General features: G+C 44.9%; 1 protein-coding gene across 2 annotated transcripts in view; it reads right to left on the bottom strand.

The window, feature by feature from the left end:
• Positions 1 to 17249, bottom strand: part of NMT2 (N-myristoyltransferase 2) — a 47337-nt gene that overhangs the window by 24836 nt on the left and 5252 nt on the right. The window contains exons 2-3 of one of the 2 annotated variants that reach the window (XM_075552332.1): positions 2786 to 2921; positions 2320 to 2362 (exon numbers count right to left, since the gene is read on the bottom strand). In XM_075552332.1, the coding sequence (XP_075408447.1) occupies positions 2320 to 2362; positions 2786 to 2921 (179 nt within the window). The remainder of the gene's footprint in view (positions 1 to 2319; positions 2363 to 2785; positions 2922 to 17249) is intronic. The other variant, XM_075552331.1, reaches the window with a different exon arrangement.

The following is a 17249-nucleotide window of genomic DNA, read 5'->3' as shown; positions in this document are numbered from 1 at the left end:
AATATCTTACAAAATGAAAGTTAGATCCATTTCAACCCCAACAATAAACAGCAACTGTGATCTCAGTACATTCGACTAAGGATATATGAACCTGCATCAGTTTATCACACACACACACACACACACACACACACACTGCCTACACCCAATTCTTTGTGACAAGTTAAAAATTCCTAGTCTTTGAGTTAAATCCTTTAACCCTAACACAGCCACTGCTGAGAGTCGATTCAGATGGGTAATGACCCATGTGTCCCAAGAGTACAACTGCCTCACAGGGCTTTCCTGGCTATATCTTTATGGAATTGGATCATCTTTCTTCCCCGGTGCTGATGGGTGGGTGTGAACTGCCAACCTTTAGGTTAGTAGCCAACTACAAACGACTTGGGCTACAGCAAGGACTTTTAAGGCTCATATATCAAATTCAGCACACACGAATCAGCATCTCTGTTCCCAAGGAACCAATGCCATCCCAACTCCATGTAGAAACCGCAGCATGGTTTATATTCCACCTATAATTAGCTTCATCCAGTGAACTAAGGTTCCCTTCATAAACCGACCACTCAAGAAACACTTAAACTAAGCAAGCAGTCTTCAAACCCATAGGGATAGAGCAGTAAGGAAATCTATCCATTCCCCTTCTACAGCTGCACCACCTGAGGGGAAATCAATCTGAGTGAGGGAAGGTGAGAACGAACCCTGGATTGACTTCCCACGATTACATTACTATGGAAGAGTCAGGCACCACACCCGTTTCTACGCTCACATCAAGTGGAATACTAAACAGTAATATATATATATATATATATATATATATATATATATATATATATATATATATATATATATATATATATATATATACACACACACACACACACATACATATATACACACACTTTACTCAATACTTTGCAAAGTAATCATCTTGGGGGAAAAGTCCACACCCTCTACCACTAAGTATACAAGAATCCACAGTCAATGTCATCTACATTTTGGTTCTTGAGTATAACCCAGAACATTCTCCAAATACAATCTACTGTACTTTAAGGTATGGTCTTCAGTGGGTGATGGTTGAAGAAGGAGTGGGGTGGGGGTGGTACTTAGTTAAAAAAAATGGAGGAAATTCCTCATTGAAATAATTTAGACATGCTTCTAACAAGAGGGGGGGAAAGAAGCAAGAAATTCTCTACCACATATGCTCAGAGTTCCTTTTGCCTTGGGTGGCTCGTTTCTCACAAGCCATCAGAGCTAGGGGAGGGTCAGAACGACCATTGACACAGAGGAAGGGCAGAAGCCAATGGGGATGGTAGAAGCAATAAGGAGATGCCGACAATTGCATATGAGCTACCACCACACTTATTTGATGAAATGAGGTTCAGAAATGAGAGAGATACCGTGCACACTTATGGTGGCATCCTCCATGCCCGTTACCTTGGAAACTATGTCTAGTGGGTACCATTTTCACTGCGTGAGAATCAAACTGGACGGCTTTGTCCTCATCTCACACAGTCAGTCAGGGGAAAACTAGGGTAAGTCCTTTCAATTCTCAGACTTTCTACACAGGCAGTGGGAAAAACCACGACTCACCTCAGGGGATGCAAGGTGAGCTTCACACAAGGGGAAAAAAGGAACATCCACTACACTTGCATAGTAGTGACGCCTGCTGTATACAGAGTACTTTAAACCCACTGCCATCGACCCCTTCACCAGATAAAAGATCATTTTATTAAAAATGATCTCTAATTTATTATTGCCTGTGAGTTTGACAGGGGGTAGTATCACTCCCACTGTACAAGTAAGGAAACGGCTTTCATGCGGGTCGGTAACTTATGTGCAAGTGTATGTGTAAGAGCTTGTGTGTTTCCACCCCACCCCCCCATCCCTGCGGGCCCCTTCCCTGGACCCTATCCCAGGACAATTCCTGCTGAGTGACAATCAGTTATCCATATCATGCCGATTTTGTTGAACTTGGGGTTCTTCCCCAGTCACCCTTGAGGCTCTTACATCAGAAGGCTTTGGATTCCCTAGCACACAGGGCCTAGGTTGTCGGCCAGGGTGGCTGGGGTTGCCCTCCAAAGGGAAGGTGGGGTGGGGGGAGGGCGGCTGCTGTCTGTGCAGTAGATGCCCATGGGGCACCACCAACCTTCCCCCTGCTGCTGGTAACCTACCAGGCACAGAGCACAGCTGGGCAGCTGTTACTGTGGCCTACACCAGGTGGGGGTAGGGTGGGGCAGGTGAGGATGTATGAACCACCCGTGGCTACACAATGAGGAATGGCCGCTGAAGACTGGCCTGATTCAAAGTCAATGTAAGACTTACCCATAGGTGTTTCCGCTGAAATCTGCTGCCAGATGGCGTTGTGCTATTCAGGTAATTAGACAGACACCCAGAGAAATTAAAATGTGAATATCTTCTGAACTAAAAGTCATCAAATATTAAGTGTAACTTAAAAAAACAAACAAACAAAACACACCCTGACACGCTCACACGCAGTTGTCTCCCAAAGCTAGTCTAAATACAATTCACAGAGAAGGGGGTGGAGCACGTGTGTATGTGGGGGGGGGTACCCACAGACACATGAAAGCACAGTAAGTACCTGCTGGCTATTTGGGTGCCAACGGCAGCTGTCGGGAGGCTGGGAGCACCCTTCTCTCCCTGGTACCTACCATTCAATAGTCAAGAGAGAAAGCCTAGCTACATGCCTGGTTCAACTGAGGGGTAAGCTGGGCAAACCCACTCTCGCATGCACGGGAAACCACAGAGGGTGAAATAAATCGGCTCTCACTTTTGAAGGCTGCTGCATTTTAATCTCCTGAGAATCAGACGCCGAATCTGACTTGGTGCCTCCGGAGTTCGGTTTCTCCTTTTTTCTCTTTTGTTTCTTCTTTTTCTTTTTGGCTCCCAAATCCCCTCCAGGACTTCTGTGAGGAAATTCAAAAAGGGTCAGGCAATAACATCAAGGAATTGTGACAGACAACAGCATGGCGGTCATCTCAGGGAAAACCAAAAACAAACCCCAGGCACGGTGTTATAGAGCCACAGTGCTCTGCGAGGGGACAATGGAATTGTGTGGGAGGACGAAGTTAACAGACAGACAAGGCAGGGGTGTAAGTCCACATACCATCCCCCTGCCAGGCGTCCGGATGCCACTTCATCGGGGAGGATGTAAGAGAAGCCATGTTTTATACCGGACGTCAAATAGCTCTCCTAGTTGTGTTGGCGCTGATTTACCAATCAATCTACAGTTGATTCGGTCTCTCCAGGGAGGTTTGTGGTAAAAAAAATTCCCCAGTAAAACATCTCTTGGCAGATAAACCACTCATCTCGCTGCAACAGAGCTAAAGAAAGCTGCCTCTCCCTCGCTCTCTCTCAGGGGATATTGTTCTCATAAAGATCTTTTACTATCAAGAGGAACAAAAAATATTCTCTAAGGGAAAACAACCCCAACCGTTAGAACACTTCAGTCTGGAGCCTTTGTCATCTACGCTGTTCCTTTCTGAGAGAGCACACGGACAGCCACCGTATCAGCCGCAAACGGACCAAACCAAACAAGTCGCCGCTACCAAGGAATCCCAGCTCACAGCAACACGAAGGGACGGGGAGAACTGCCCGGGTGTCTTTCTCCCCCACCCCCGCCTTGTTTTTGTAACATGCTAGTGATCATTTCTTTTTTTAAATTACAAGATCATTATATTGGGGACTCATAACAATCCCTACATCAATTGTATCAAGCATATTTGTACCTGTGTTGCCACCACTATTTTCTAAACATTTACTTTTTATGTGAGCCCTTTGAATCAGCTACTCTTTTTTCCCTCCCTCCCCCACTCCCACCCTTGTGACCCCTTGCTAAGTTATAAATTATTATTATTTCATATCTTATACCAAGTGGTTTCCCTTCCCCCATGGTTTCTGTTGTTTGGCCCATGGGTGTGTGTGGTTATGTGTAGATCATTGTAATCTGTTCCTCCTTCCATCCCTCCTCTTCCCCTTAGCCCCCTGGTATCACTACTCCCATTCCTGTTCCTGAATTCCTTGGGTCATGAGCTTTTATCTCTTATCTGTACCTGTGTATATGCTCCGGTCTAGCCCACAGTGAAAGACAAGACTGGGGTCATAATAGTGGGAACTGAGGAAGTATCAAGGAACCAGAAGAAATTGTGTTTCCTTAGTGTATAGTGCACCCTGGTTGACTCCTCCCTTCCCTGTGACCCTTCTGTTTGGGGATGCACCATTGTCTACAGATAGGTTTTAGGTTTCTGCTCCTACCCCCCATGATTCTTAACAATATGTGTATTTTTTGGTTTGTTTTGGGTTTTCTGATGCCTGTTACCTGATCCCGTCGACACCTCATGATTGTGTGCTTCTTCCATGTGGGCTTATTGCTTCTCTGTTAGATGGCCGCTTGTTTAACGTCAAGCCTTTAAGACCCCAGATACTATCTTTTGATAGCTAGGCACCATCAGCTTTCTTTACCACATTTGCTCATGCACCCATTTTGGAGTCAGCTATCGTGCTGGGAGGGTGAGCATCAGAGAAAGCTGGGTTATTTGAACAAAGTGTTCTTGCATTGAGGCAGGGCTTAAACAGAGGCCCAAAGTCCATCCACTACCTCAGTGTATTGACAATGCATGAATGGTGTTGAAGAAACTAACACAATATTCCTTATTATAAGAGCTTGAAGTGGAGGGTGGGGGTGGGAGGACTGGTAGGGAGTGACCAAGGGCAAGGTAACAGAGATATTACTGAAACCAGAATGAAGGCTGAACATGGTATTGGGACAGGAGGAAAGCATAAGCAAATAAAGGAAAGGAGTAGGAGGCAAAGGGCATACAAAGGGCTTAAACACAGACACGTACATATGTAAATATATTTATGATTATGGGGGAAATAGACCTAGGTGCACATATTTATAGGTTCAGTAGTAGGGTAGCAGGTGGACATTGGGCCTCCTCGAGTGCACTCCCTTAATACAAGAGCACCTTGCTCAGCTAAATGGTCATTCCATGATACCCACCTTCCAAGCATGATCGCTGAAGACAGATGTGTGCATAAGCAAACATGGTGAAGAAAGCTGATGGTGCCCGGCTATCAAAAAGATATAGCGTCTGGGGTCTTAAAGGCTTGAAGGCAAACAAACGACCATCCAGCTCACAAGCAACAAAGCCCACAGAGAAGAAGCACATAAGCCTAAGTGAACATGAGGTGTTGAAGGGATCAGGTAGCAGACACCAAAGAACATAAACCATCATTGTGTGATCACCTTCCCCACATAAATACGGAAGATGAATGTGTGCATAAGAAAGTGTGGTGAAGAAGGCTGATGGTGCCTGGCCATTGAGAGATATAGCATCTGGGGGCTTAAAGGTTTGAAAGTAAATAAGCAGCCATTTAGCCCAGAAGCAACAAAGCCCACATGGAAGCAGCACACCAACATGTGTGATCATGAAGAGCCGAGGGGACCAGGTTTCAAGCAACAAAGGCGGGGGGGAAATCATAACATCATGAATGAGAGGGGTGCATGATGAGGACCCAATGCCCATCTGTAGACAACTGGACATCCCTTGCAGAGGGGTAGTGGGGAGTAGATGAGTCACTCAGGGTTCAGTGTAGCAATAATGAAACTCACAACCTTCCTCTAGTTCTTAAACGCTTCCTCCCCTCCAACTATCATGATCCCAATTCTACCTTGTGGACCTGGTTAGACCAGAGGATGCACAGCGGTACAGATGGGAACTGTAAACACAGGGAATCTAGGACAGATGAACCCCTCAGGACCAAGGGTGAGAGTGGCAACACCGGGAGGGAAGGGGGTGAAGAAAGGGAGAACCGATCTCGGGGATCTACATATATCCTCCTCTCTGGGGGATGGGCAACAGGAAAGTGGGTGAAGGGAGACGCCGGGCAGTGTAAGATAAGATAAAATAATAATTTTTAAATTATTAAGGGTTCATGGAGGTGGGGAGAGCAGGGACGGAGGGGCAGGGAAAAAATGAAAATGAGCTGATTCCAGGAACCCAAGCGGAAGGCGAATTTTGAGAATGTGAGGGCAACAAATGTATAAGTGTGCTTTACACAATTGCTGTATGTCTGGATTGTGATAAGAGTTGTATGAGCCCCAATAAAATGATTTTTTTTAAAAAGAGCTTGAAACCACAGAAAGCCACCACTGCTGGGAAGTCGATTCTGGCACATAGCAACCCTGGAAAGAGTCTCTGAGACTGTAAATCTTCAGGTCAGGGAAGCAGACAGCCTTGGCTCTTTTATCCACTACAAGTTGGGTTGCTAACCAAAAGGTCAGAAGTTTGAAACTACCAGCCGAGGTCTGAGGGGCCTGGCCCAATCCCAACTAAGTGGACAGCTTCCCCTCCCCCTAGAAGAATTTATTTCAGAGGACAGCACTGAAGCTACAGCTCAGGGAGAGGGACATGTCTGATCAGAGCACACGGGAGCAAATGAAGGGGGAGGAAGAGAGAGTGGAACATATCCTGGCCCACCAAGGCTTGACAATGATATTCCCACTCAGAGCAGCCAGAGAAGACCATCTGGCCGGCTCCACTATGAGACAGGACATCCCTCACTGACCCATAGCTGTACAGGGGACAACACTGGAGACACAGAGTGGGACTTGTACCTGATCTGATCCCACCATATTGAGGCAAAAAGCAAAGGGTGTGCAACAGAACCCCAAGGGGAGCAGAGCAATGAAGTCCCCAGGGAACACCAAAACTAGACTTTGGAGCCAGGGCTTGGTACCCCATCAGACTGGACCGGAAAACACTCATAAAGGACAAAAGTCCTTGAACTAACTACAAGCTTTTCTTTTTTGTTGTTGTTATGTTGAATTTTTTTGTTGTTGTCATTGGCTTTTTGTTGTTTTGTTTTGTTTTATTTTGTTTCTTGGTTTTGCTCTGTCTTCTTTTTGTGCATGTTATTATGTCCGTCCATGTTATAAGGTTTGTTTAAATAAGATAGGCTGGGTGAACACTCTGGAGGAGAAAACAATGGGACTGACAGTTCTATGGCAGAGTAGGGATGGTTGGGGGGAAAGGAAGTGGTGTAAACAAACCCAGGGACAAGGGAACAAGTAATCCAAATTGGTGGTGAGGAGGGTGTAGGGGTCTGGTAGGGCATGATCAAGGGTAATGTAACTGAGAGGAATTACTGAAACCAAAATGAAGGCTGAGCATGATAGTGGGACAAGAGGAAAGTCAAAAGAAATAGAGGAAAGAGCAAAGAGACAGGGCATTTATAGAGGTCTAAATAAAGGCATGTACATATGTAAATATATTTATATATGAGGATGGGCAAATAGATCTATATGCACATATTTTTGGTTTAGTATTAAGGTAGCAGATGGATATCGGGTCTTCACTTATGTACTCCCTGAATGCAAGAACACTTTGTTCTATTAAAGTGGCATTCCAGGATGCTCACCTTCCCAACACAAGCGCTGAAGACAAAGCAGGTGCATAAGCAAATGTGGTGAAGAAAGCTGATGGTGCCTGGCTATCAAAAAGTATAGCATGTAGGGTCTTAAAGGCTTGAAGGCAAACAAGCGGCCAACTAGCTGAGGAGCAACAAAGTCCACATGGAAGAAGCACAGCAGCCTGTGTGATCATGACATGTTGAAGGGATGAGGTTATCATTGTGAATGAGGGGGAGTGCGGAGTGGGGACCCAAAGCCTACTGTAGGCAACTGGACAGCCCCGTACAGAAGGGTCGGGCGGGCGGGGGAAGGAGACGAGCCAGTCAGGGTGCAAGGTAGCAATGATGAAACATACAACTTTCCTCTAATTTTTAATGCTTCCTCCTGTCCACTATCATGATCCCAATTCTACCTTACAAATCCAGCTAGACCAGAGGATGTACACTGGTACAGATAGGAACTGGAAACACAGGGAATCCAGGACGGAGGATCCCTTCAGGACCAATGGTGAGAGTGGCAATACCGGGAGGCTGGAGGGAAGGTGGATTGGAAAGGGGGAACTAATTATAGGGATCTACATGTAACCTCCTCCCTGTGGAACGGACAACAGAAAAGTGAGTGAAGGGTACTCAGGAGACATCGGACAGTGTAAGATATGACAAAATAATAATTTATAAATTATCAAGGGTTCACGAGGGAGGGGGAGTAGGGAGGGAGGGGGGAAATGAGGAGCTGATGCCAGGGGCTTAAGTGGAGAGCATATGCTTTGAGAATGATGAGAGTAACGAACGAACAAATGTGCTTTATACAATTGATGTATTATGGATTTTGATAAGAGCTGTATGAGCCCCTAATAAAATGATTTTTAAAAAGTAAAGAAAAATGGACTACAAATATAAACAAACACATTACAAAAGAAGAGACCCCAATAACATGAAATGGTTGCCTGGTTTCACCAGCGATGAGAAAAGGGAAAATCCAAAGACCCTCACAAGTTAAAGAAATATATATATATATATATATATATATTTCAGATACGTTTTAATTCACTGTTCTGTCGGGCATTTTAAAGTCTGCTAATAGCTAAAGAATGTGAGGACAGGAAGTCTGAGACCAACTGGTGACATGTACACGGATACGTCCACTTTATGAGGCACGGTTATCACGGAAGGCAGGACTATCCCGGTCATCATCACTGATGTCATGTGAACAGCCACACGCTACATCAGTGGTCCTCAACCTTCCTGATGCTGTGAGCCTTCAACACCTTCTGTTGTGGTGGACCCCAACCGTCTAAGTATTTTTATTGCTCCTTCACAAATATCATTTTGTTACTGTTATGAATCATGTAAATATCTGATATGCAGGATGTGATGTCATTGTAACAAGTTGAACATAATTAAAGCATGGTGTAGCAACCATGAAACATACAACTTTTCTCTAGTTCCTAAAGGTTTCCTCCCCCTGTGCACCCCCTCCGCTATCATGATCCCAATTTTACCTTACAAATCTGGCTAGGCCAGAGGATGTACCACTGGCACAGATAGGAACTGGAAACACAGGGAATCCAGGACAGATGACTCCTTAAGGACCAGTGGTGAGAGTGGCGATGCCTGGAGGGTGGAGGGAAAGTGGGGGTAGAAAGGGGGAACTGATTATAGGGATCTACATGTAACCTCCTCCCTGGAGAACGGACAATAGAAAAGTGGGTGAAGGGAGGCGTCGGACAGTGTAAGATATGACAAAATAATAATTTATAAATTATCAAGGGTTCACAAGGGAGGGGGAATGGGGAGGGAGGGGAAAAATGAGGAGCTGATACCAAGGGCTCAAGCAGAAAGCAAATGTTTTTTTGTTTGTTTTAAGTCATTTTATTGGGGGTTCGTACAATTCTTATCACAATATATACATAGATCAATTGTGTCAAGCACATTTGTACATTTGTTGCCATCATCATTCTCAAAACATTTGCTTTCTACTTGAGCCCTTGGTATCAGCTCATTTTACCCCCTCCCTCCCTGCTCCCCCCTCCCTCATGAGCCCTTGATAATTTATATATTATTATATTATTTTGTCATATCACACACTGTCTGACGTCTCCCTTCACCCACTTCTCTGTTGTCCATCCCCCAGGGAGGAGATTACATGTAGAGGTTATATGTTATAATCGGTTCCCCCTTTCTATCCCACCTTCCCACCACCCTCCTGGTATCGCCACCCTCACCACTGGTCCTGAAGGGGTCATCTGTCCTGGATTCCCTGTGTTTCCAGTTCCTATCTGTACCAGTGTACATCCTCTGGTCTAGCTGGATTTGTAAGGTAGAATTGGGATCATGATAGTTGGGGGAGGAAGCATTTAAGAACTAGAGGAAAGTTGTATGCTTCATCATTGCTACCTTGCACCCTAACTGGCTTGTCTTCTCCCCGTGACCCTTCTATAAGGGGCTGTCCAGTTGCCTACAGATGGGCTTTCTGTCTCCACTCTGCACTCACCCTCATTCACAATGATATGATTTTTTGTTCTTTAATGCCTGATACCTGGTCCCTTCTACACCTCATGGTCACACAGACTGGTGTGCTTCTTCCAAGTGGGCTTTGATGCTGCTCAGCTAGATGGCCACTTGTTTATCTTTAAGCCTTTAAGACCCCAGACACTATATCTTTTGGTAGCCGGGCACTGTCAGCTTTCTTCACATTTGCTTATGCATACATTTTTCTTCAGCAATCGTGTCGGGAAGGTGTGCATCAATGAATGCCAATTTATTAGAACAAAGTATTCTTGCATTGAGTAAGTGCTTAAGTGGAGGCCCAATGTCCATCTGCTGCCTTAATACTAAACCTCTAAATATATGCACATAGATGTTTCTCCACACTCATATAAATATATTTATATATGTACATTCCAGTCTTTGGACCTCTATAAATACCATCTGTCACCTAGTTCTTTCCACTATTTCCTTTTGCTTTCCTCTTGTCCCACTATCATGCTTAGTCTTCATTTGGGTTTCAGTAATATCTCTCTCGGTTACATTGCCCTTTCTGAATCCCTACCAGGCCTCTTACACCCACCCTCCTTGACACTAATTTTAGATCATTTGTTGCTCCCTTGTTCTTGGGTTGGTCACACCACCTCCTTTTCCCCGCCTCGCCCTCTCCCATGTCCCTGGAACCATAAGTCCCATTGTTTTCTCCTCCAGACTGTTCATCCAGCTTATTTTATCTAGATAGCTCTACAGAGATAATGACATGCACCAAAAAACAAGGCATAGCAAGACAACAACAAAAGAGAACACAACGATGGCAACAATAAAGAAAACCAATGACCCAGAAAAGAATTAAGTAATTAAAGAAAGAAAAAAAAGAAAGAAATTTTAAAAATTAAAAAAAGAAAGAAAAACTTGTAAATAGATCTAGGTCTGATTTTTGACCTCTAGGCATGTCCTCCAGTCAAGTCCAATGGGGTACCACACTCTGGCCCCAAAGTCTATCCTTTGCACTCCCTCGGGAGCTCCCTGCTCTGCTCCCCCGTTGCTCTGCTGCACGCCTTTAGTGTTTTGCTTCAGTGTTGCAGGGTCAGACTGTGCTAATCCTAACACTAAGTCTCCAGTGTTGTCCCCTGTAGGGCCAAGAAAGCAAATGTTTTGAGAATGAAGATGGCAACAAATGTACAAATGTGCTTGACACAATGGATGGATGGATAGATTGTGATGAGTTGTATGAACCCCCAATAAAATGATTAAAAATCAATTTAAAAAATGTAAAGCATAGTGATTAATCACAAAAGCAATATGTAATTATATATTGTGAAATATTTCTGTGTTTTCCGATGGTCTTAAGCGATACCTGTGAAAGGGTCGTTCGACCCCCAAGGGGATGTCGACCCACAGGTTGAGAACCGCTGCTCTAGACACTCCTAAACACTTTTACAGGCAACAACTTTGTCAGTTCTCTGACTTTGGAAGGTGAACCCGTGGGTAGATGCTGAGTCATTACAACCCCACTGGACAGAGTAGGTCCCCCATAGGGCTTCCAAAGTGTTTCTTTACAGAATCACACCGCCACAGCTTTCTCCCCATCAGCAGTTCATGGGTTTGAACCATGGACCTGGTGGTTTGCAGCTAAGCACTTAACCAATGCTTCTTTCAGAGGTCAAGTCTCATTATAATTATTACTGCTGTTCCGGTTTTGTTTGTTTGTTTTTTTCTTTTGAAGTTGCAAAAGGCTTTATTGAGGCAGGGAAAGAACTCCCTGGAGGGAAGGGGGAGCAGAGAAGGACAAGGGCATCTTGAGCTCCAGGCGGTTTGGAGACCCACACCTGTTTTTGTTTTTAACAAAACTGAAACATAGAGAGGCTAACTAATTACAGTGTGACAAAACCAGGACTGGGATTTAGCCAGTCTGGTTCCAGAATCCCTGTTACTCTGCTACACTACCTCTCAATTATGCATTTCTACTGCTTACGCATCTTTTGCTATTTAACGGCAATTTTTATGTTTTCTCTTGTGAACAGCCTGTGTGTATTCTGGTTGGGATACCAAACCTCTCTTCTGGAAGGACAGGTATTGAAAGGGAGAGAAATATATAAGGAGGTTTGGGTATAGCACTGGAAATAAAGCAAAGGTAACCGAAAGATGCACAACACTGCACAACTGATGGGCTTACTTCACACCCAACACTGGGGAAGTCAGCCGAGGCAGAGGCAGTGTGCTCAGTGGCTGGCCACACTTCTCTCGTGCTGGATCGGCCCACTCATCTCGTATGAAGTCAATCACACAGCCGCCCAACAGCGCAGTCGTGGGATTTACCTGCCGTTCGGGCTTCTGAGAAGTGACGTGAGAGCATTTGTCTCTGTCAGTGGCTCATCTCTGCGACTCTGGTAGGAACTGCTCTTTTCCCCTCCAACATGAGGTATAGGTCCATGAGGGCAGTGGTGGTTCAGTAGTATTTGCAACTTCCTTTCATACATGCAGGTGAGGCCCCGGTTTGATTCCACCATTCATCTGCCAGGGAAGGCCTGCATGCTGCTATGCTGAAGAGGTGTCAGCAGACAGACTAGGAAGCACGGTCTGGTGACCTACTGCCAAATAACCACCCACTGCAAGTGATCACGGGATGGCCTAAGACAAGCCAGTGTTGTGTTCCATCGGGCATGAGGTCTTTATGTGCCTGGGGCCAACTCAGGCCCAGCGACCACCACCACAACCTTCATTCCAGAACAAGTAGCCAACCTTTCAGCTGTCATAATATGGCTTCTAACCTAAAGTAAGATTAGCAACAAACAAACAAACAAAAAGGTTTCAGCCTGCTCACTGGTTCTGTGGCCCTGTCCCTTTCTCAGCCTGTTCCTTCGGCTCTTGAGAGTGATGTAAATGCTACCTGCCAGCTCTCCACAGCCACATCATCCTTGGCCGAAGTAGTAAGTCAGAGACAAGCCCTAGAAAGGTTCAGAGGTCAAGGCTGGCCCAGAAATGAACGGTCAACAAAGAAAGGAGGTCATTATAAGAATAAGCCAAGGAAGCAGGGGGCTGTAACTACTGAAGCTGAAGTTGTAGGGAGAGGTGACGATAGGACCAGCCAACAATGTATATCCTTATATACGTGTGCTTCACAAGAGAGTAGCTGGCTCTGAGAAATGGTTGTACGAGAAGAATTGCATTTAATACAGTCTCCTTCAAGAAGTTTGATAATTCCCTCTGCTTTTGGTCCAGTTCATTAAGCAATCTTCTCTCTTGGATATTCAGTCCTGTTCCTCCCTCTCCCACTGATTTGATTCTTGTAAATCCTTCTAGTTTCTGCCATGAGGCGAGAAGAACAGGATGGTGCCCAGCTACCATGACAAAAATGTTGATCACCAATTCTATAGGAAAATCCTCAGCAAAACAGGGAGGTGCAGAATAGAAGCTGAAATTCTTATAGACATTTTAGAGCCTTGGAGGAAGGATGAACTCTTGTCTTGAGAAAAATCTTTAAACCTTAACTAAAAAAATACCCCTTCAAGTCTTCCTAAAACTGAAGAATAGTTTAGATTAATTAGTAAAAAAAAAAAAAAGTCTGCCTTGAGCATTAAGATTTGTTTGGGATAAAATGACAACAGCAATTCCAAACATCAAACTGGAAGCTTGGGGGGGGGGGCAGTAAGATTGTTAATAGAGAAGAATAACTCTGAAAAAGAGGTTGAGGTGACTGCACAGTTGGCTGGTGGTTTTGAACTGCTGGTCTTGTGATTAGCAGCCCAACATGTAGCCCCTTTGGAACCATGGTTCATTTCTTTCTAAAACTACCTCATTATAATCAATCAATTCTGGTGCCTATTTCATGTAAAAAACCAATTCTGATACAAGTTAATACATACTAGTTCTACTTATAAAATGCTACCGGGACTCATTAGCCAGAAGCCAGCCGAACGTGAAGTTTAGTTTGTGAATGCTTGCTTTATAGTCTGAGATCCGAATAAAAAAGAAAATATTTCAAAGGCTAAAATAAATGTACATATATAAATATTTAAGATTATATATAATTGAAAGACAAAATACAAATTGTCCAGCTATTTATAGGCTTCATTGGTACATCTGAAGCATAACTCTTCCTAAACAAACCAAAACAAGCATTTTAAAGGCTTGAGGGAGTATATCTGCCAGGAGAATGAAAAGGTTCCTCTGTTACAGCCTCATCTCGCCTATGCTCACAGATATTATTTTGAATAGCAGATATACATTCCCCAACCAAACTCACTGCCAATTCACAGCGACCCTCCAGGACAGGGCGGAACTGCCCCTGGGGTTTCAGAGACTGCAATTCCTCATGGGAGTAGAAAGCTTTATCTTTCTCCTTTGGACCAGCTAGTGGCTTTGAACTACGGACCTCGAAGTTAGCAGTCCAATGGGTAACCAACCACTATGCCACCACAGCTCTAGGTATACATTAGCTCCTCCTTTTTTCTATTTCTGGGTCTGTTAGAGTTCAGTGAATGGAAATAATTAATAAATCAAAATAATTATTTTTTCCCTCCAGATAAGATTCCTTTCAATATTTTATTACCATTATTCTATTTAATAATGTTAGTGTGTGTCAGCAAGGTTAATGATTTGATGTGTTTTTCCAAATTATATTTATATTTCCAAATTCCCTTACATGACACATTTTCATCTTCTGGCTTCCTCTTAACTCTCCCAATGCTGACCGGCAACAGAACAAGTTCATCCCGATTCAGGGTTCCATGTTGGAATGCAATCTTTGCGGTTAGGAACAGACAGCACATGGTGCTTGCTCCCCTACAGAATTCCTGTGATGGGACAAGATGTATGTGGTATAGCAGGAAAACAAACCTGCCACCTCATGGGGTTAACTCTAGGACGCAGAGCAAGGAAGGTACAATCGTAAAAGAGAACCTTCAATCCTAACGAATGGCAGATGTGTAGATTCTGAGGGTGGATGGAACTCAGGGCAGGGTGGCTCAGAAAGAGCGAAGTTGGAGATGGTTTTGAAAAGGAAAACACGTCAGAAAAACAGCCAATAAGAAAAAGCAAGATAGCGAGACCCAGGGAAGAAAGGTTCGGTGGCAGATGAGTCTGTGCCTAGGGATCCAGGCACACAGAAACAAGACAGAAGAAAGAGGGAGGAAGAAAGTGAGGAAGAAAGAAAGCAAACCCTCACCACCACCACCCCACTCTCCACGCCCCATTAGAATGGGCAAAGTCAAGGGTCACGGGTCAAGCTAGGGAGGCTGCACAAATGAAATTTGGCACCAAAACTCACAAAGGTGAACATGGGGTCTGTTAGCTGATAAGGATTCACACCAGCCAAATCCACAAGGGAGCTAATGGGCCACTGGGGGATGGCTGAGGGGAGAAAAAAGGAAAGGGGATTCAGGCACCAGAAAAGTAAAGAGCAGATGAGAACTGAGACAAGACAGGAGAGTGGAAGGACTGGGATTTCCCTCCTCCCAAGATTTCCCCATACACCTGAGCGGTGACCCACAGGACATTAATCCCTCAGGCTCAGGGCAATGTTAAAGGAGACCGGTCCATTTAAAGCAACTTCTTCAATTTGCACAGGGAGATGCTGGTACTGAGAGGCTAACTGACTAGCGTAACATCAAACTGAAGGCGAAAGACACGCATTTCATGACGCTCAGATTAATGCTCATTTCAATCACCACACTGCCCCCTTAAACTTGTTAGGTGGAAGAAGATTTAAAAATAGTTATTAAGGAAGATTCTGGAGGAAGTGATAGAGGCACCTGGATATTAATCTCAGCACTGTTTATTCACATCAACAACCAGAAACATTAGTCATCAAAAATGCAAATTAACGGCACAATGAGATAGCTCATCACATCCTCTAGGTCTAGGATGACTATTAACAGAAAATCCAAAAATAACCAATGTGGCAAGGGCAGAGGAAATCGGAACCCGTACGCACGGCTGATGGGAAATGTCAACTGGTGCCGCCATTGTGAGTGGCCGGTATGACGAGTCCTCAAAAAGGGAAACCCAGAATGACCGTGTCACCCAGGAATTCTGTGCCTCGGCCGGCGAACCAGCAAGAAGGGGAAGCAGGAACGTGAAGAGCTCCTGGCACCGCAGTGTCTAAGGCGGCACTATCACACAAGCCAGACGTCCATCAACAGAGGGACCAACACAGCGTGCTATTCCATACAATTAAATATTAGTCTGCCATAAAAGAGAAATGAAGTTCTGCAGACACGTCGTCACATGGAGGAATCATACTAAATATGTCAGATACTAATGGTCAAACGCACAGAGATGGCAGTGGTTCGCAGGGGCTGAGAGAAGGAGACAGGGACGCGTCGTCGGTGAAGGAGCCTTGTGTTGCTATCTGGATGGATGGAAACCCTCTGGGGATAGGCAGAAGGAGAGCTGCGGGACACATGACAGGGAGTAACAGCAATGGCTGCTGCTGCTAGGTGCCGCTCAGTCAGCATGACCACGGAAGGGCGCGTTGGCCAGTTCTGCGCCAGCCTCACGACCACTGCTCGCTTTGAGCCCAGGGTGGCAGTCCCTGTGTCAATCCGTCCTGTTGAGGGCCTTCCGCTTTTTTGCTCACTCTCTTTTACCTAAAAAGTCCTTGTCCAGGGATTAATCCCTCCTGAGAACACGGCCAAACTATGTAAGAGGAAGACTGTCATCCTTGCCGGTAAGGACCATTCTGGTTGTAGTTCTTGCAAGCAGGTTTGTTTGCTCTATGGCGGTCCGCACCACGCACAGTCATGATTCTTTGCCAGCACCCTAATTCAGATATAGCCAAGTTTCTTTGGCCTTCCTTGTGCACCGTCCAGCTTTTGCATACTTGTGAGGCTGTTGAAAACACCACTGCTATAACCATTAAAGCTAATAGATGTCTGAATTGTCCACATAAAAATGGTAACGTGGTTCATTTTTTATTTATATACATCTTGCCACCATGTTGTTGCTTTTAAAAAAAGAATAGAAAATATTTGTACAAAGCCAATGCTAATTGTACCTAGGTTAAGCGGTGTGCGATCTAGCTCAAATGACCAGAGTGCAGAAGGCAGAAGCTTGTCTGACTCTCATGTAAAGTCCCAGATGGCTGGGATGTTCCAGCTGCTTACCTTTGTGCACATGGTCCAAAATGCCCGGCCTCCACAACCACATCCTGGACCGTGGCGAGGCGAGGAAAGACACTCCACGTGGCCAGAACACAGTGGTACTCTGAGCGGAGCTCACTAGCAGTCTCGGCCACAGATGTCAGGGAAAGGGGCTTAAAGGAAGTCTACACAGAGACAGCGGAACAGCCAGCAATTTCCTGATGCAGGAGAAGGCTCAGTTATGTCATGCCA

The sequence above is a fragment of the Tenrec ecaudatus genome, chromosome 6 (genome assembly GCF_050624435.1).
Source record: "Tenrec ecaudatus isolate mTenEca1 chromosome 6, mTenEca1.hap1, whole genome shotgun sequence".
NCBI lineage: Eukaryota > Metazoa > Chordata > Mammalia > Afrosoricida > Tenrecidae > Tenrec > Tenrec ecaudatus.
The sequence above is the reverse complement of the archived record's forward strand: the minus strand, read 5'-3'. Positions and strand labels throughout refer to the sequence as shown.